This window comes from Triticum aestivum, chromosome 3B (assembly GCF_018294505.1).
Source record: "Triticum aestivum cultivar Chinese Spring chromosome 3B, IWGSC CS RefSeq v2.1, whole genome shotgun sequence".
Lineage (NCBI taxonomy): Eukaryota > Viridiplantae > Streptophyta > Magnoliopsida > Poales > Poaceae > Triticum > Triticum aestivum.
This window is the reverse complement of record NC_057801.1, coordinates 463,437,227-463,458,009: the sequence shown is the minus strand read 5'-3', so window position 1 is coordinate 463,458,009 and position 20,783 is coordinate 463,437,227. Positions and strand designations below refer to the sequence as shown.

General features: G+C 45.7%; 2 protein-coding genes across 3 annotated transcripts; both read left to right on the top strand.

Moving 5' to 3' along the window:
* The first annotated feature begins 895 nt into the window (after positions 1 to 895).
* Positions 896 to 8,611, top strand: LOC123070380 (WD-40 repeat-containing protein MSI4). Of its 2 annotated transcripts, XM_044493574.1 has the most exons (16): positions 896 to 1,191; positions 1,833 to 1,896; positions 2,041 to 2,127; positions 2,430 to 2,492; positions 2,799 to 2,864; positions 2,975 to 3,049; positions 3,141 to 3,188; positions 3,780 to 3,855; positions 4,695 to 4,899; positions 5,060 to 5,141; positions 5,913 to 5,986; positions 6,489 to 6,600; positions 6,716 to 6,790; positions 6,893 to 6,954; positions 7,660 to 7,759; positions 8,236 to 8,611. In XM_044493574.1, exons 1-16 carry the CDS (start codon positions 1,067 to 1,069, stop codon positions 8,335 to 8,337), a joined length of 1,416 nt encoding a protein of 471 aa, XP_044349509.1. In that variant the 5' UTR covers positions 896 to 1,066; the 3' UTR covers positions 8,338 to 8,611. The 2 variants fall into 2 exon arrangements, with proteins under 2 accessions (XP_044349509.1, XP_044349510.1); XM_044493575.1 differs by lacking the exon at positions 3,141 to 3,188.
* Positions 8,612 to 18,871: 10,260 nt separating this feature from the next.
* Positions 18,872 to 20,031, top strand: LOC123065533 (pathogen-associated molecular patterns-induced protein A70-like). The gene has a single exon (XM_044488792.1). The coding sequence runs from the start codon at positions 19,086 to 19,088 to the stop codon at positions 19,800 to 19,802; it is 717 nt and encodes a 238-aa protein (XP_044344727.1). The 5' UTR covers positions 18,872 to 19,085; the 3' UTR covers positions 19,803 to 20,031.
* The last annotated feature ends 752 nt before the right edge of the window (positions 20,032 to 20,783 follow it).

Here is a 20,783-nt window from a genome sequence, read left to right as displayed (position 1 = left end):
ATTCGACACTATTACATATGTATATCACAATATGCACATGTTGTGTCGAGGGGAGGAGTTGTTGTGCCTTGGCCCCCCGCATCAAAACGTTGCAACACATGAGGCATTGTCCTAGCTATGTGAATTAACTAGGTATTTGATGAATTGCCATGTAAGCTCTGCTGTGTCAATTTTTTCTCTTGTTATACCATGTGGTCAACACAATGAAGAAACAAAAGAAAATATTTATGATGATTGCTTCACCGCATCTATTGTTTAGTTCAGTAATATCATATTTCAGGTTTTTTAATTATACGTGTGTTTAGAAATATCCCATATTAAAGTTACCATTCAGTAAATATGTCGTGACTCTGAAGATTGATTTATAGGTTTTCTCAGCATTATTCCGTCACATTACTAACTGTTTGGTGCATTAGCATGCATAAGGAAAATATTCCAATAAGATCACTGGACATGTCGTTCCAGCGTATACTTCATATTGCTTTTCTCTTCTTGTGTGTACCGTTTTCATTTCCCGCTTTTATCTGTATTTTTACAATCAATGTTTGATCAATGTCTCACATCTAAGTTTGTTGTTTCGTGGCAACACACAGACTTTTTTTTTGAGAATCCACAAAGACATTAGCTAGTACAGTATATACATGAAAGACTGCATACACCATTTAAAAAAATAAAGGAATACCAATTTTTCTCAAAAATGAAAAATCATCAAATGAAATGCTACTTTTCTCCGAAAATAATGTTTTCTTAGGAGTCTCCAAAAAATGTCTGTTAGAAGATCGGGAGCTAGACAAACAGCCCTACTTACTGAAGCCCATAAAGTTCTTTGACGTTTGACCCACGAGCCTAAACACAAAAGGGCTCGGCCCATTTGCAGACCGCATCTGTTACCGTTTTCACCCCAGCCGCAGCCTAGATACTCCTCTGCGCCTGGGCAGTTCGCACCGAGCGGGAGGCAGACAGGAACAGTCCAGGCTCCAGAGAGCGCCCCCCTGCACAGAGAGCGAGAGGGAGAGAGGGAGAGAGAGCGGACCAGTCGCCGCCGGCGGCTAGCAGCGGAGCGGAGATGAAGGAGAGAGGCGGGTCGAGGGCGGCGGTGGACGAGCGGTACGCGCAATGGAAGTCGCTCATCCCCGTCCTCTACGACTGGTTCGCGAACCACAACCTCGTCTGGCCATCCCTCTCCTGCCGGTAATCCCCGTTTCCTGCGACCTCCTCTCTTGCTTCCCCTTTCCATTCCCGCAGTTCCGTGGTCGTAGGCGTTGTGTTCGAGTAGATTCATGTGGAGTTAGGGTTTTGCCGTCACGAACGTATCTAGGGTTTTGCCGCCACGAACGTATCTAGGGTTTTGCTCCGTGGCAGTGCAGCCTGTGCATGCGGTGTCTCCAGATCTGCGCGTGGTTAGTGCCTAGGCTGCTATGGTGAGCAAGGTGGAAACTTTGGGTTGAGTTATTGCCCTAGGGTTTTGGGTTCTAGGTTTTTTGTGGCATGCGACTATTTGAGATGGGGGTTTGGTGTCTCTGTTCATGTAATGCTTGCCTTAATGAACTGTTTCGATGTGGTGTCTGGCTCCTGCCGGTGTCAACCGTTTTATCTTTTCAATATAATTGCTTGCCATCTATAGAGTGAGCACGATTTGATGATATTGCTTTTTGAGCATCGGCTCTGTGGTGCATTCTTAATCACCACCTGGTACTTTGAAGCTAATAATATCACAGAGTAGTGGCATTCTGTTTGGAAGCATGCTGGTTCATTTTTGCAGCATTTTTGACCTAAAAGAGTGGGTTCTGCAACTAATTTATTTGCCGATCTGTTGGTTTGATTGGAAACAGGTGGGGTCCTCAGTTTGAGCAGGCTACCTATAAGAATCGTCAGCGCCTTTACCTATCAGAGCAGGTGACCTTCAAAAGTCCTCAGTTTGAATGCTTGCACAAACAGATTTTTAGCATCTGCGACTGATTATCAGTTTTTGTTACATAATGAGTATATTTTCTTATCCAGATCTAACTATAGTATTTTTTATTCCTGAGATGGTTTCAGACAGATGGAAGTGTCCCAAATACCCTGGTCATTGCAAACTGTGAAGTTGTGAAGCCACGGGTTGCAGCTGCAGAACACATATCACAGGTTATTCACTTTTCATTTGTTTTCATTACAATTTCAGTTTGTTAGTGCAGAATAGCGTGATTTTTGAGATGCATGTAAATATATAGATCTGGCCTCTGATTTTTATGCCTGCGTATAAAGGTATTATGGTGTTCCCTGCATGCAGTTCTTAGTTAACCCTCTCTGCCAGTTTCTTATGCCTGTATATGGTGGTTCCTCGGTTTTTTATGTATTGTGGAGTATCGGCCTAAACTAGGAATTCTTCATACTGGTCATTAATTGGTTCAGAATAGAGCTGACAAGATGTCTGTTTTGTACTGCAGTTCAATGAGGAAGCACGATCGCCTTTTGTAAAGAAGTACAAGACTATCATTCACCCTGGAGAGGTAATAATTTGTCCTGTACATTCCTAAGTTGCAACTACTTAGCATCTAAGTTATCTTCTTTACAGTTGCTTACTCTGTTTTTAATTTTCTGTATCTTGATTATCCTCTTTCTCTTAATTTACACTGGGTACTTCATTTTTGAAACTTTATGTTATCTGATCTGTGTCTTTCTGTTTTCTAAGATGGTCTTTGTGTTCTTGTGTTTAGCTTGCATGCCTAGCAGTTTACTTTTCATGCCACTTTGATTTATGGATTGGAAGTCAGTTGTTGATGCATTCTGACTTTGTTTGTTTATTGTGTATCCAGGTTAACCGAATCAGGGAGCTTCCACAGAACAGTAGGATCATTGCAACTCATACGGACAGTCCAGATGTATGTCCAGGCCTTTATACTGCTGCTTAATTATTTTGAAAGAGTCGATAATCTCTTGAGCATTCCGGTGACATTTTATGAATTTATATGCTTTGTACGTCCCAAAACAGGTGCTTATTTGGGATGTTGAGGCCCAGCCAAATAGACATGCTGTCCTAGGAGCTACTGATTCTCGCCCTGATTTGGTATGTTCTCTTATCTTTAATTCTTAATTTCGTGTCATTTTAAGATGTTGAAAGTTGCATTTCTGCATGATGGACTGGAAAAATCATATAGGATGTGAACGGCATGGATAGTGATAATATCCCTAATATCCCTGATTTGGTATGTTTTTTTCTTTTTCTTTCTTAACTTGTGTCACTTTGGGTGGATTCTGAAAAGTTCTAGTAGGATGTCGACATCATGTATATACACAATTTACTTTACTAGAATGGATCAGTTTTTTGATGTACCATATATGTAAAAATATTGGATGAAAACTACACTAATGGTGAAAACTCTGTGGAACAAGTGTAGAAAGTTCTAAAAAACATTATTATGTATACACCATGTGTAGGCGAGGTATGTTCTGTAGACATGTAAATTTCATGTTTAAACATAATTGCATTTGCCATCCAAATAATTGCATTTGGATTTCTAATTTTGATGAAAAATAAATAAATTTAGCATGTATAGGAATTTTTGCTGTTCCACTTTTCTTTTCTCTGTTCTCTTTTTCAGAACTCTCGCTGATTTTGAGTTTGCTATGCCAATTTTATATGTTTATAGAACACCAGCTCCTCAGTAACTATTTTTCTTGTGAGAAAATTTTGGAATTTTGAAACATGCCTTCCATGGAATTTTCAACATAGGAGTGGTATCCACCGGATATTTTCCCTTCATACATAGTGCTTACTACTGTTGACTGTTTGTCAGATTTTAAGAGGACATCAGGAAAATGCTGAGTTTGCTCTTGCCATGTGTCCAGCAGAACCATATGTGCTCTCAGGAGGTTAGCAGAATTCTTTCTTGTAATATGCTTGTATCTTCTGGCCCTTTTTGATTTATTCAAATATCAAGGCGCATTTTGTGGTTGCTGAATTTATTTTATAGTATGCTGTGGAGAAATAGCCGCAATAGCTGGAACAAGTTTATTAACCAAACGGTAAAACAGGCAAAAACATTTTAGGAAAGTGGATTTATCATAATCCAGTGCAATGTCAGACGCAGCCTAAATGTGTCTCTTCCAGGAATTTTGTCCACTGAAAATTAAATATCTCTTGTCGCCTTAGCGTTCCCTCGGTCCCTCTACATAACCTTCTTTGTATGTTCCTAACAAATAACAACCCAAGAAATTGGGAGATGATCTGACTTGATAGCACAGTTTACGTTCGTATACTTTTTCTTTGTAATACACGATTGTGTTACTTGTGTCCATTGGAGCATGTGTGAGCCAAGATAGGCCCACTCCTGATTTAGCTGGCAAAGGGAGATGGCATGACAGCACCAACACATAAGCAAAAATGAAGAAAAGAAAGTAGAACTAATCACCAAAGCCGCCAATGTGATAACTGGACCATCTATTTGCTACTCCCTCCTTTCCATAATGTAAGACGTTTTTTGACTCTATTGTAGTGTAAAAAAACGTCTTACATTATGGGACGGAGGGAGTAGCTCATCTGATCGACCTTACTTGGATCACCTTTAAAGTAATAGGGACCTAAAAGGTTAAAAGTTCTCTTGTCAACTTCAGTGGACCCAATGGAGTAAGGGATGCGTCAGTTCCTTTTATTTTATTTGAGTGAGCTGATGTGATAACTTGAGCTTTGTTCACATGCAAAATGTAAATAGGAAAGGACAAGTCTGTGGTTTGGTGGAGCATCCAAGATCACATATCTGGACTTGGAGACTCCTCAAAAAGTGAGACTTCCCCAGGGGCATCAGGCAGCAAGCATAGCAAAACTGCAAATGAAAAGGATAGTCCTAAAGTTGATCCTCGAGGTGTATTCCACGGGCATGATAGCACTGTTGAAGATGTCCAGTTCTGCCCTTCGAGGTAAATATGCTACACTACGTTTCTTGTTTTTTATGGTTATTTTCTATTTGATTGACATGGTTTTCAATTTACACGAGTAAGAGCTTGCACTTGAAGTGCTGGTTTGCTGTTTGTTTGTACGTTTGATCTTTATGGTTCTCCTTTTCTTTTTTGAATAAAGTGCACAGGAGTTCTGCAGCGTCGGTGATGATGCTTGTCTTATTCTCTGGGATGCCCGGACTGGTACTAGCCCAGCTGTTAAGGTGACACTCTTCTCTATCTTATGTGTATCAACATTGTTTCTTGCAAGAAGTTGTGTATCAAGAGCTCACTAAGGAAAGAAGATGATTGGTACTCCCTCCGTTCCATATTAAGTGTCGGCGTCTCGCTGATTTAGTACAACTTTAAAGTAAAGTTGTACTAAATCAGTGACACTTAATATGGAATGGAGGGAGTAATTGTCAATGATGACTCACATTAATGATTCATTGGAATTGTTGATTTTCTCGTCCAAACCCACCCACCACTGTCTAGCCTTAACAAAATAGCAAGAATCTTGCTTGCTCTTTGGTGCCGAGGGAACTTAACATCTTGACCACCAGCAAGGCGAATTAAGTGTGGGCATAGAAACAAATATGCTCTTAGTCACATGAGGTTGATATATTTTGCTGGGTAGTATGGTTCTTTTGTTGTTTCATTCTGCTTATTTAAATGTACTTACATTTTTGTTTAAATTGGCCAACATACATTATCTGCGGTTGAACGAGTTATGAATTTGTGATTATAGAGCAGATTTAGTAGTACTGGGATTACAGTCAACTACTCCCTCCGTCCCATAAAACGTTTTTTCACACTAGTGTAGTGTCAAAAAGCGTCTTACATTATGGGACGGAAGGAGTAGATTTTAGTGCAACCAAAATCTATTTGTCTTGGTGTAAAGAGGCTGAATTATCTTTTTAGTATAATAATGTACTTCTTTCTTCTAAATGAACATAACATCTTAATTTTGGAACTGCGTTCTTTCTGATGTCCAGGTTGAGAAAGCTCATGGTGGAGATGTTCATTGTGTTGATTGGAATCTTCATGATGTTAACTACATCTTAACTGGGTATGTTGACGTGAATGCCTTCTTAGTTCTGAAAAATCTGTGATGAGATCTTTATTGAGCTCAGATGTATTTGATATTGGGCTTTTCATCTATGTTTGTCAATTGTTTGCACTTTTTTTTCTCCATATTTAGTACTCCCTCCGTCCGGAAATACTTGTCGGAGAAATGCATAAAAATGGATGTATCTAGAACTGAAGTACGTCTAGATACATCCATTCCCCCGACAAGTATTTCGGGACGGAGGGAGTACTCCCTCCGATCCATATTACTTGTCGCTAAAGCAGTTGTATCTAGAACTGAAATGTATCAAGATACATCCATTTCAGCAACAACTAATTTGGATTGGAGGGAGTACGTCTCAACTGGGACATGAATATCTTCTTAGTTCTGTATAGTCTCTGATGAAATCTTTAGTTATTTCAGATCTATTTGACGTTATGCTTTCATCTATGTTTGTCAATTGCTTGCACATTTAATTATGGTGGTTTCTTCTCATATTTAGCTCCGCTGATAACTCTGTCCGTATGTGGGATCGGCGAAATCTGGGACCTGGAGGTGCTGGTTCTCCAATTCACAAATTCGAGGGCCATAAAGCTGCCGTCCTTTGTGTTCAGGCATGTAGAACCTTTTGGCCACGTACATGTTCTCTTCATGTGGATATGGACATTTGGTTACTGTCCATGGTATTGCAGTAGCTTTTGTCAATAATTCATACCTTGTGCTTTTCAGTGGTCTCCTGACAAAGCATCTGTTTTCGGAAGCTCTGCGGAAGATGGTTTCTTAAATGTGTGGGACCATGAGAAGGTATATACTGTTGGCGATGGGAGTTCACTTAACAGTACTCATTCTCTCTCCTGTACTAGTTCTGTAATAGTCTTGAGACTGATAAAAGTTCTCGCGGTGTAGGTGGGAAAGAAGAAAAATCCCAATTCACCTGGCGGGCTTTTCTTCCAACACGCAGGTCATAGGTACATTTTTTTTCTACATATCTTACTTCTTTATGTCGTATATGAAACTCAAAATCCGGCTTTTTTCTTGAATGGTTATACCATGTCCGTTGGCATTTTCTCTGCCATATTGCTGGCAGAATTGAAGAAATGCCTTTGTGTATCAGTAGCTAGTTTAACTAATCTTCTCTTTACAATAGACTTCTACTGGAATTTCCATGAAACTGCATTTTCAGTTAAAATCTGACTAGCAGACTAATTTTAGTAAACATGAGACTTAAATCCAATCATTGGTGTCTAACATGGGCTGATAGATGATTGTGCAATTGTGGACTTGAATGTATCTGAGAAACCTGGACATGGATAGCATTATTTCAGTCTACACCATTAATATTGTAGCTCAGACTTTCTGGCAAAATAAAAATACAGAGAGAATTGTTATTTTATGCTCTTGAGATCTTATGCACCCGTGATATTTATGTCTACTTCTGCACGTAAAAAATAAAATTTGATTTAGCAGTAGAGTTTCATTCTACTGTGATTCCTTTACGGGCTTAATGAGGGCGTATGCCATTGGCAACTTCCAAATTGGTTTGGATCTTGTCATACTTTGAGAGTCAAAGCTAACTGGATAGGTGGGACGATAAAACCATGTGATGCCGTAAATTGATGTTGCATTTCCATTGTTCCGTAATAATCTGTTGTTTATCTTGTTCACCTTGCTAGGGACAAGATCGTAGATTTCCACTGGAACTCTTCAGATCCTTGGACCATTGTGAGTGTATCTGATGATGGTGAGAGCACGGGTGGAGGTGGAACTTTGCAGGTACTTCTCTTACAATTGCGCAATCATGGTGTAAACCACACTACTAGAAAGAACTGACATGCTAGATATTATATACGGTATATGGTACATAGAGTTTTATGTGCTTATAACTGGAAATACATTACAGTTCGGTTACATAACTCCCATCTCAAAATAGCTTGAATATGCATATATCGGCACTGTGATCATCAGTTTCCTTCTGATCCTATCTTAATAGTACCCCCTCCTTCCCAAAATAAGTGTTGTACCAAGTCAACGACACTTATTTTGGGACGGAGGGAGTATATTAATAACATGTACTCCCTCTGTAAAGAAATATAAGAGTGTTTAGATCACTACTTTAGTGATCTAAATGCTCTTATATTTTTCTTTACGGAGGGAGTACTTATGATATGGTGTAACAGTTACATTGGTGTTTTCCTTTGCTTGATAACATGCTTGGTACTAAATTCTTACTGATTCTTTTACTGATCCAGATATGGCGTATGAGTGATTTGATCTACCGCCCAGAGGACGAGGTTGTTTCAGAGCTGGAGACCTTCAAATCTCACTTGGCCAGCTGCACTCCGAGGGCTTGAATCATGAGATAGTAGTTATCTGTCCATTTGAAACATTGGTCATGTCCTCTGATTCTAGAACAACCTAGACTTGTACCCTTAAGGTGCTTGTGAGCTTATTTAACTTGTTGTATGATTCGAATCTGTATGCTCTGCGAACACAGCGGAGCTTTATTTCTGTAGCCAGACTATTGGGGTATTGGTCTATTGGGAACATTGTACCGGTAGCTTCTAGTGGACCTTATGAGATTGCTTGTAATGAGTTTGTGTTTATGATTTGCTCAGTTTGTTCTCAGTCGTGTAGTTGCTTCTTCCCCCTTTTTTTTGAGCCCGTCTAGTTGCTTCTTCCTTGACAATTTTTATTTATCATGTTGCCTTTTTTCCTTGACAACTTTTCTTTCATTCATGGGTTACCCGTCGCTGTGCAATTTGAGCTTTGGTCACGTTGACTGTTGCTGAGTTTGTATGGGTAGAGGGCATTTTGGGCTCCACTGTGCCGTGGAATATTGTTGTATTCTATCTCATATGGTTAATGTGACGGCAAATGTAGTTTCAATTTTAGACAAATAAGGAGCAAATTTTAAGTTAGTTGACGTCTCTCGTGGGACAAAGCAGGCTGCCGCTGGTACATGCACAAAGAAAAGACTGGTTGTGCATCAGATCAAGAGGAGGTAAGAGTATAAAATAGATCTGTGCTGCTGATTGCATAAAGTAATGGATCTGATTAACTCTTACCTTTCATCTTACCTTTCAAGTGAAAAGAGTACCATATTAAAGTTGCTCATTTATTGGATTTTGGATGTTTGGATCGCCTGACCCATTGCTCTTGGACATTTGATGACTTCCGTTGCATGACAAATGTGACTGGACCGTATGGTCCGAACATTTTGGGGCGATTTGATCCACGTTGAAATCCTGGCCTCGTTCCTTCTCCATTTTGGGTGCCCATTAGTAATTCAGGGCAATCACCCAAGCCAGATCTGGCGGGCGATCATAGAAGGGAGGGATACAATGAAACAGGGTCTGGTTAGACGGATCGGAAACGGAGAAACTACGGAGATTTGGAACCATAATTGGCTGCCCAGAGAGGAGTCGTTTAGACCATATGGATGCCGTGTTTTAAACCCACCAACACGAGTCTCGGAACTCATTACAAGAGTAACAGCGTCATGGGATAAACAATTGATCCAAAACACTTTTCTGCCAATGGACGCCCAAGTTATCCTCGGAATACCGTTGTGCACTCGAAATATATCTAACTTCTGGGCCTGGCATTACGAGAAACATGGGACTTTCTCGGTCAGGTCGGCGTATAGAATGTTGGTGGCGACAAGGGCGCAACGTGAAGCTTGGCTAGAGGGGTCTGCGGGCTCTTCAAATGCCAGAGCGGAGGAAAATTCGTGGAAAATGCTATGGAAGACAGAGGTGGAGGTTGTCCAAACAATCGCTCCCAACAAATGATGTCAGAGCACACCGTCATATGACTGATTCCAGCCTATGTGGCATATGTGGGATACGAGACTCATGGCGTCATAGTCTCCTGGAGTGCACAACCTCGAGAAGTGTTTGGGCGCTGGCGGATCCGGAGGTAACGCATAAAATCATAACAAATACTGACCCGCACGCCAAACATTGGCTTTTTACGTTGATGGAGATGCTAAGTCATGAGGAATTTGTTAACATTGCGGTAACACTGTGGGCAATTTGGTATGCTCGCCGAAAGGCAATACATGAGGCGATTTTTCAGAGTCCTCAAGCGACCCATGAATTTATAGATAGGTTTCTGAAAGACCTGTTCTTGATCAGCGTTAAAGCGAGCACTCCGGCCAGTAATATCCCACCCCAGTGAGCAAATCCGAAGCCAAAAAGGCCACCGGCTGGATACTGCAAAATCCATGTGGATGGGCGAGTAAGCGGAAGAAGAGGAGGATCTGCAGCCGCAGTCTGCAGAGACACAGACGGAAATTTTCTGGGCAGCTCGGCCCTAGTTATTGAAGGAGTTGTTGATCCGCCCACCCTTGAAGCAATAGCATGTCGTGAGGCGCTGGCACTTGTTGACGATCTTCACATACAACAGTTTGTTGTAGCATCCGATTGCAAGCAAGTTATTTCAGACAGCCACAAGAAGCGCTAGGGAAGCATATGGGGCGATCGTTGCTGAGATTACTAGTCATTTGTTATTTCCAATTGTACCTTTTCTTTTGAGTCTCGTGCTGTGAACTATGAAGCAGATAGCTTAGCTAAATTTGCTTTCTCTAGAGGTCCGGGGCGCCACGTTTGGTTTGGCAATCCGCACGACCTGAGATGTATCCCACTTCGTGTGGTATTTGATGAATAAATCAGGTTTTTACCCCTCATTCTTTTTAGTAATTCAGGGTTTAAAATGGATTTTTTCTGTAAGTAAATTCGTGCTTGCGCATCTTACTGAATAACTAGATCATGATGGCGCGCGTTGCTGCGCCCATCTATTATTCCAATAAAATGGTAGGAATATTCTTATGTATATTGTTGCACGAAATATAGAGGTTAAATATGAACCAAGTAGTTTGCAACTCAAGGACAATTCCGAATTGAAGTTTCGGAATAACAAAACAAACAGTTGTTATTATGAGAATAATACAAAAGAATCATATAATTACATCGGTATGTCACCCATCCATTCTGGGAAAATAATGAAAGAAATATCTGAGAAAAAAAATGGCTCAAGTAGTTAGTCATATAATTGTTCGAAATTGTAGATATGCAATGAGTTTTTAAAAATATAAGTTAACCATCGAATTTGCATGTACATCATCAATCCAAGTTGGAGCTATACATAGAAGACCATATCAAATAATATCATCAGAAAATAGCCCATGGGAAGTAATCGATAATTCGTACGACCAATCCATACTTTATTTCATAATCAAACAAGTCTGCATACACAATGCATCATTTATTTGCACACCATAAAAAATAAATCTAGACAGGCAAAAACAGAACCCTGAGTAGTCATGAGACTCACCAAACCTGCTACAAAGAAAACAGATAATCAACAAGTTGTCCATAGCAGTCAATCAGAATTGCAAAATGGTTAGACATAATTTTTGACACAAATCTAATTATGAGTCCCATTTACAGACATACATAAACACTGCCTTCCATCAGTAGCAAAATCTGAACAAAAAGAAAAACTGCAGATGGCAGAAGAGAATTGGGGTGTTCAGTTGCTCACCTTGTTACAAACTTCAGATGGAGGAACAGGAGTGGGGTGCTCAGTTGCTCACCGTGTTTTGTTGGCTCACATCACGTAGATCGGTAAATGGGGATCAGCCGCAGGCCTGGGACGGCGACAGTGGGTCAGAAGGTTATTATAGGGCCTGGAATTCCCATCGACCATCTATAAACGGAGTGAGCAACCGAGGGTTGACGAGGAGCTCCATTAAGTAGAATCGTCATCGTTTTCGAAGCCGCTCCTAGCTTCTACAGGCTGGTCAGCTTGACGATCTAGGATGTGGCCACCGGGCAATCAATCCCCAGTTCCCACTATGACGTGATAGGCAGTCTGTTTGCTGGAGTAATACGAGCGAGGAGAGCACCAGAAGATGAAGATATATGTACGTGCAGGAATTGAAGCAGCTGCAGATCAGGGAAAAGAAACGCACACCTTAATAATTAGTCAATGCTCCCAGGAACTGATAACTGATTGCCTCCTTTAATCCCATCGAGGCAGTTTCCCTCTTGTACGGTCGAACGTGGCTTCGTCTCTACCGGCGTCGGGCGTGCGGGCCGGGTGGCTCGAACGACTCGGCGTCCGCGACCGGGATAGCCGTGCCACCCGCATCGCCTATGCACGCCTCCAGGTCGTGAGAGAGGAGTGCCGCAGAACAAATCAGTGCGGCTACTGAATCGATGGGCTTTGTCCGGGAGCAGGCCCAGTTAACCACAATGCACCGTTTTTTCACCAGAGTAGCCAGCCGCATGACAGCTAAGCCCACTTAGCAATTGATAGCGGGGTGAGGCAGCGATCAGACGGTCACAAATGGTCAGGACACGAGATCCAACAGCCAAAACTGCTAAAGGCGTGAGAGGGCTCGCTTTAAGCTCGGTTATACGGTTTGATTCAAATTGAAGGGCATCTATCTTGTCCATGTTAAAGATGCGCATGTGCATAGGCTGATGGGATCGTCCCAACAGCGCAATTGACGTTAAGTCACGGTGGATCGAGTCTGGTTGACCTGCTGCGGTTCCGATCTGGACACCAGGGCAGGTCGCGGCACATGACATGTGCTAAGGGCCAAGGCACACGCGGCAAGTGGACTTCCATCACTAGCTGGACGGTTTCTTCACGTGGTTACTTCACCCACCCGGATGTTAAAACATGGATGGCATATTACTTTGTTACTCCTTCCGTTCTTAGTACAAAGTTCTTGTTTTAAAATTCTTGTCTTACATTTGTCTAGATATAGATGTATCTAACACTTAAATGTAACCAGATACATTCGTATTTAGACAAATTTAAGATAAATATTTCCGAACGGAGGGAGTATTTTGGAACGGAGGCATTCAAATGTTAAACCAACGTACGGCATCACCCAAAGTTGGTCACGGGGATATATTGTTGTGAGAAGTAAAAGAGTTATGCATGTAAAACATAGGATTTGAAAAACTGCCCGACACCCTAAACGGGGTATGGCTACTTCATTATATAGAAGTATCAAGGGGTACAATACAATGTATATACAGAAGCTACATATATATAGTCTAACATCCTTCCTTAATCTTAACTATGGCTTGAAGTACAAAGCAAGTTAAGATTGCGCCTACAGCCTACAAACTGTGGTTGTGGAAGAGGCTTCGTGAAGATGTCAGCAAGTTGATCCTTTGACGAGATGAACTTGATACAAAGTAGCTTCTGTGCAACGCGTTCTCGAACAAAATGATAGTCAACCTCAATGTGCTTCGTCCGAGCATGAAACACCGGATTAGATGAAAGATATGTAGCACCGATGTTGTCACACCAAAGAACTGGAGGACGAGCTGGAGCGACTCTCAACTCCCTTAATAGAGACTGTACCCATATGATCTCAGCAGTTGCATCAGCAACCGCTTTATACTCAGCTTCAGTACTGCTGCGAGACACTGTTGCTTGCTTGCAAGCATTCCAGGCGATCAAGTTAGAACGCAGGAATACTGCATAACCCCACGTGGATCGCCTGTCATCAGGACTACCAGCCCAATCTGCATCTGAAAAAGCTGAGAGCTCACAAGACGGCGCAGGCTGAAAAAGCAAACCATAGGAGGCAGTAAGACATATATAACGCAAAATACGCTTCACAGCTGACCAATGGGACGTCCTGGGTGCATGAAGGTACTGACACACACGGTTGACTGCATAAGAGATATTCGGCCTGGTAATAGTAAGGTATTGCAGACCACCAACGAGAATGCGATACTCTGTAGCATCATCAGGTGAAAGAAGGTCTCCATCAAGAGTAGATAGCTGATCAGTGGTAGACATCAGAGTGATATCATGTTTGCATTTTAGTTCCAGCACGCAACAAGTCCAAAGAATACTTCTTCTGAGTAAGAGTCAACCCAACAGAAGACCGTGAAACCTCCAGACCAAGGAAAAAATGCAGAGCACCTAAATCCTTGACAACAAAGTCACCACTCAAGGCAGTCACAAGACGATCAGCAGTAGCGTCGGAGGAACTGATGAGGATGATATCATCAACATAAACCAATAGATACATCGTAACCCCAGGACATTGAAGGAGAAACAGGGACGTGTCAGCAGTGGAGGGAGTAAACCCAAGAGCACGGAGAACAGAACCGAGGCGGGCATGCCACGCACGAGGAGTCTGTTTGAGTCCATACAGTGCCTTAACCAGACGACAGAGATGATGAGGACATGCAGGATCAACAAAACCAGGCGGCTGACGCATATAAACCTCCTCCTCCAGAATGCCATGTAGGAAAGCGTTCTATACATCGAGCTGACGAAGAAACCATCCGCAAGTAACAACGAGAGACAGCAGCAGACGAATGGTAGTAGGCTTAATAACTAGACTGAACGTGTCTTCATAATCAAGACCATACCTTTGTCTGAAACCCTTAGCGACTAGCCGCGCCTTGTAGCGTTCTATAGAACCATCAACACGTCTCTTGACTTTAAAAACCCACTTGGAATCAATTACGTTGACGCCAGACACTGGAGGAACAAGTTGCCAAGTATTATTTTTTTGTAAAGCCTGAAACTCCTGTTCCATTGCAGCACGCCAGTGAGGAATGCTCAGTGCAGCCTGTAAGTGACGAGGCTCTGCAGTCGGGTCGGCAACAGTATGAGCCATGCAAGCAGCGAGCCATGCGACAGTCCCATCCTTTCGTTCCTTTGGACGAAAAATACCAGATTGACTGCGTGTTCGAGGACGAAGGGCAACTGCAATAGGCTGTGATGGCAACGCCGGGTTCGGCACATGTGACAGCCACGAGGCTAAGGCACCCAACGATCTCGCGCTAGAACTCCCTAGCGCCGGGGAGGCCGGTGGCGTCGAGCTGGGCGAGGCCAGCCCACTGGAGGCCGAGACGGGACCTGCCGGTGCAGGCGACTAGACCTCTGGGCCAGGCGAAGCGGCAATTGGCCCAGGCGGAGGGACCACCAGGTCTGGCGAGGTCGTCGTCGGGCCGGGCGAGGCGGCAACCGGCCTAGGCGAGGCGACCAGCAGGTCGAGCGAGGCCATCGTCGGGTCGGGCGAGACCAGCGCCCGCGGGGCAGCCTCCACGGGCGGAGTGGTGGCGGGTTGACGGGCGCCACCCGACATGCATGGCCCATGCATGGGTGCAACGTCCCGGTCACGAGCTTCATCCGTCGCTTGTTCATCGAGGAGCTCGAGGCGAGGGACGCGTCCAATACCTGCAACATGATTAGGAAGCAACACAGGAGCATATGCAACATCCACAAATTGACCAGGCGAAGGTATGGACGTGTGAACAAGTGGTGTAGGAGTGGTAGAGTTCGCCGGAAGTGCACGAAAGGGGAACACATTTTCATCAAATACAACTTCATGAGATATGTAGACGCGATTTGTGGGAACATGTAGTCACTTATACCCTTTGTGAAGGGAACTATACCCGAGAAAAACACATTTCTTAGACCGGAACTTTAGCTTATGCTTGTTATACGGACGTAGGTGAGGCCAACACGCACACCCGAACACCTTGAGGAATGTGTAGTCTGGAAGTTCATTGAGCAAGAGTTCAAGCGGGGTTTGCATTTTCAGAAGTCATAAGGGAAGCCTATTTATCAAAAAACAGGTTGTGGAAAAAGCATCACTCCAGAACCGGAACGGAACGGAGGCATGAGCGAGCAAGGTAATGCCAGTTTCTACAAGGTGACGATGCTTACGTTTAGTGGTTCCATTCTACTGATGTGTATGAGGACAAGACACACGATGCGAAATCCCAAGTTTGTTAAAAAACAAGTTGAGGTTGTGGTATTCACCCCCCAATCGGATTGAACATGAATGATTTTCTGCTTAAGGAGACACTCAATGTGTGCTTGAAACTAAATGAAAACATCGAACACATCAGACTTGCACTTAATAAGATACAGCCAAGTAAACCGACTATAAGCATCAATAAAACTGACATAATAATTGTGACCACTAACAGATGTTTGGGCATGACCCCATATATCAGAAAACACAAGCTCAAGAGTATGTTTCACAACACGACTAGACTCTGAAAACGGAAGTTGACGACTCTTGCCCTACTGATAGGCATCACAGATAGTTTCAGCAGTTTTATTGGACACAACTAGTAGTTCATGCCGATGCAACACATGACGAACTATAGAAGCAACAGGGTGACCAAGGCGCGCATGCCAGTGCGTAGGTGACACACGAACACCGCTGAACACCTGAGGAGAAGACTGCATGGAAGGTGTGGGCGGCGAGTCAAGTGCATATAGGCCATGGCGAAGACGACCGCTAAGCAGAACGTCCCTCGTGTACCGGTCCTTGATAAAGAAACAAAAAGGATGAAACTCAGCAAGGACATTATCATCATGAGTAAGTTGAGGAATAGACAAGAAACTATGCGTAGCAGAGGGAACTCGAAGAACGTTTGAAAGATGCAGTTTGCGAAAATTGCATGCAAGGAGAGAGGCCTGACCAACATGGGAGATGCGCATACCTGCTCCATTGGCCGTGTGCACCTGATCATGGCCACGATATGGTTCCTGAGTAGAGAGCTTGCCCGTCTCGCTGGCGAGGTGGTTGGTAGCTCCCGTGTCCATATACCACGTAGGATCAATGGAGTAGGACGGAGTGTGGCCGTGATCATGACTCATCACCGCGGCAGCAACCTGCTTATCATTCCCTTTGCCATTGTTTCCTAGGCCTAGAAAATCTTGCTTGAAGCGACGATGACAGCGGGAGGTAATGTGGCGCTCAATACCACACAACTGCTTGCTGAGCACCGCAACAGGGACAACACACAACCGGACGGTTGCCGCCGGTGATGGAAGGCACCGCACCCTGCGGAGCCGACTGAGGCGAGGCCGCTGTTTTACCACCAAGCGGCAACGGCTTCTGGGGTTTGCCGCGAGTCGCGGCGTTGGCGGAGGCGAAGCTCGGGGAGACACGACGCGCCTTGATGCGCTGTTCACGGTCGAGAAGGCGCGCATAGAGCTCGCGAGGCGGGAGCGGATCATCACGACCATGGACGTTCTCAATGAGATTGTCATAGTCATCATCAAGCCCGTTAAGCACAAAGCTGGTGAAGTCCTCATCCTGAAGCGGCTGACCAACGGAGGCCAACGTGTCAACGAGGCCGGTCATCTTGTTAAAGTAGTCCGTGATGCTGAGGTTGCCAAGCTTGGTCTCGCCCAGCTCGGTGCGTATAGAATGAGCATGCGCCTGAGACTGGGAGGCAAAGCTAGCGTGAAGCGCCGCCCACGCCTCCCGGGACGTAGCGGCGAAGATGACCAACGACAAAACGCTCGGAGTGAGCGAAGACTGGATAGCGGAGAGGATGGCCTGATCCTGGGCCACCCATGTGTGGTACGCCGGATGATGAGGAGGCGGACACGGAATGGATCCGTCAAGATAGCCCTCCAAGTAGCGGCTCCGCAGAAGAGGCAACACCTGAGCACGCCACGACAAGTAGTTGTCCGGCGCAAGCTTCACGGGCAGCAGATGCGAGAAGTAAAACGGCGACGACACTGCCGCCTGATCAGCATGAGCGTGCGTCAGTGCGTAAAGGCCCATCGACGGAGCCGTCTCGCAATGAGCAGCAGGCACCGAATATGGTGGGTAGGGGCCAGGGGAACCAGCCGCTAGGGCGCCGTAGTTCGTCGCGACCGGGGCCCCATACGGCGAGGCGGCCGCGGCCCCATGGGGCGGCTACGATGGCGCCGGGTAGAGTTGAGGTGGCAGCGCCGTGTAGGGGTGCCGCGGAGGCGCCGAGTAGGGTTGCGGCGGCGGCGCACCGTAGGGTTGCCGAGGGGGCGGCACGCCGTAGGGCGGCACCGGCCAGGACGACGGCGGCGGCGGTCCACCATGGGCCGACGCAGGGGCGCCACACGAAGGAGGGCCGACGCCGTAGGTCGACGCAGGAGGAGCACCATAGGGCGCTGCGATCTCCGTCGAGGCAGCGGGATCACCGTGGACACCCAATCCAATCAGGGACCCTGGCGGCGGCAGGGCACCATAGGCCGCCACAAGGGGCCGCGAGGCGAGGAACGACGATGTAGGAGAAGGGCCGGCGCAACGGGCGCGACGGCGGCGCCGGTGGAGGCAGCGAAAGGCATCATAACCTAAACTGATACCATGTAAAACATAGGATTTGGAAAACTGGCCGAAACCTTAAACGGGGTGTGGCTATCTCATTATATAGAATACCAAGGGGTACAATATAATGTATATACAGAGGCTACATACATATAGTCTAACAATGCATATGTTGATCTGTACTGGAATCAGTCGACTCTTTGAAAATAGTCAATCTAGCTCAGAGGGTGTTTGGATACTTTCTAGTCATGTGACTAGTAGTAGTCAGACTAGAAGTTTTTAGTCAGGTCCTGTTTGGAAGGTGACTACTACTAGTCAACATTAAATGTCTCAGTATTAAATGTCCCTTGTGCAACACCAATTAGAGAAGAGAGAGGGGGACTTTAGTCAGTAAAAGTCAGGGGTGTTTGAAGGTTTACTGACTAAAGGTGACTACTACTAGTCTCTAGTCAGTAAAAGTTAGGGGTGAGGTGACTAGGGACTAAATTAGTTTTAGTCACCCACTAGTTAGGAGTGTTTGGAGGTTTACTGACTAAAGGTGACTACTACTAGTCACTAGTCTCTAGTTTCTAATGATCCAAACATCCTCTCAATGATCGGGAGATGTGGATTGACGAGCTAGAGTGCTATGATGAAACGCAAGGGGCGACGCGATGCTCAATGGTGGGCCACAGCAGCTTGCATTGAATTTAGCTCATGGGTCTAGGGATCTCCAACCTGGCACGGTCCATGGTCGGCTACGGGTGCACGAGGAGGCGGCATTCTTGTACACACGGTTTCTCCCTCCCGAGCAGGCATTCCCACGCTCCACCACCGGGCACCGGCCTCCGCGCGCCGCGTGGCCTCCGACTTCTCCTCGTATATGTATTCCCTCGCCGGGCAGCCAAGCAGGCAAACGAAGCATCAACACACCGACGTCTCCTACCTGGCTTGGCTACCTCCGCACCAGTTCGCTCGTCTCCTCACCGATCCTCGCCGCGGCGCCAGCTCTGCTACATGGACGCCCCGGACGTGACGCCGGCGTGGTCTCTGGTCCGCGGCTACTTCTCCCCTGCGACGCTCTTCCTCCTCCTCAACGTCGTCATCGGCACCATCGCGCTCACCTCCCGCTTCCACCGCCGCCGCCACGACCACCACGGCGACGACGACCGCCACCACCAGCAGCACCAGCACAAGGACCACGACGACCGGTACGCCCCTCCCCCACCTCCGGCCCCGCTGGCGCGCACGTCGTCCGTGATGGAGCGCCTGCGCTCCCTCGGCCTCTACCGCTTCCGCTCCGGCGACTTCCCTCCCGAGTACAACTACAACCACTCCGCGGCCGGCAACGTCGGAGGCGACGACGACGAGGGCAGCACGCAGCAGTACAGCAGGAGCCGGTCTGAGCCGGCCGCGAGGAAGCCGGCGAGCAAGACGGGCAACGAGGCGGAGAAGGCGGCCAGGGCGAAGGTGGCGAAGAAGCCGGTCACGGAGGTGAGGAGGCTGGAGCGCGCCCCGGTGCCGGCGCCGGCACGGCTGGTGCAACGCGCGCCGAGGGCTCCTGCGGCTCGCGCGGTGCTGACGGAGGCGAGGCGGCAGGACGCAGGGGCGCCGGAGGCCGCGTGCGTGGACGAGAGGGCGGACGACTTCATCAACAAGTTCCGGCAGCAGCTGCAGCTGCAGAGGCTCAACTCGCTGCTCAACTACAAGGAGATGCTCAACCGCGGCGCGTAGCCTCCCGCCCGCCCGGTCGCCGGCACGCGGAGCAGATGCAGATCAGCTTGTGCGGGGTTCGATCTTCGATTAGCTACTAGCTAGTGGTCTTGCCGTCTGTTCATTGGATTGTTGACTTGTTGTGTAGTTGTGCCGTGTATGAGTCGCTGCAGGTTAATTTGGATCCTGCTAACGTTACAGAAGAAGCTTCCATTTCCTCTCTTAGATCCGTTTGTCCGGTTAATCTAAACAAAACTCGTACGTATACATGGGAATGGAGGCGTGGGAGAAGAGCAAAGAATCCAACTGCTCCAGCCTGTTTGTGTGATTTCCTACGATGAACACGCCAATTCGCATATTTCAAAAAGCAAAACGTAAAATATAGGACATCTTGCAAAAAGGAGCCTGGGTGAGGGACGAAAAGAAGCCCGCTTGTATTTGCCAACTCTTGCATAACTAGGCCGAGATTCCATCCTCCCATGACTGGGAAAAGAAGCCCGCAGTTATTCAGTGGACTTTATTATTTTTGAAAGCTTTGCCTCATTTCATTAATAAAGAAAAAAATTATTCCGTTATTTACGGAAAATCGGACAGAAACCGCTACAACACAGGAAGGGGCACCACCAGCCGACCTAACTATCAACACAAAACCCACACATGTCGTCTAGGAGAGCCGCCCTTGTGGCCGCAACGGCCACCAAACTTTAGGGTCGCCGCTCATGATCCAAAGCTTTGCCTTGATAGCCTTGCTAGTTGTATAAGATATTAGAAGATTGTAATGTGATAGGTAATATTTTTGTATTTTCAGAATAAATAATAGGTGAAAATAAAAGTGCAAGTAAAAGTTACTCGAAGTGTTTCATTAAGCTCAAAATTGGATCGGGGTTTATAGGTCACTTAGGGTAATTCTCTATAAGGTAAGTAGTGCATCAAGTAACATAGTCATGTGAAAAAAAGAATGAAATATTTCGTGCTCATGCTAGATTGTGTGTAATGTGCTGA

Excerpts from the sequence above, each read along its gene's own strand:
- LOC123070380 (XM_044493574.1), top strand. The coding sequence starts at position 1,067 with ATGAAGGAGAGAGGCGGGTCGAGGGCGGCGGTGGACGAGCGGTACGCG. Across the intron at positions 3,189-3,779 it reads TCCCTAATATCCCTGATTTG|ATTTTAAGAGGACATCAGGA; the intron begins GTATGTTTTTTT and ends ACTGTTTGTCAG. Across the intron at positions 6,955-7,659 it reads TTCCAACACGCAGGTCATAG|GGACAAGATCGTAGATTTCC; the intron begins GTACATTTTTTT and ends TCACCTTGCTAG.
- LOC123065533 (XM_044488792.1), top strand. The coding sequence starts at position 19,086 with ATGGACGCCCCGGACGTGACGCCGGCGTGGTCTCTGGTCCGCGGCTAC.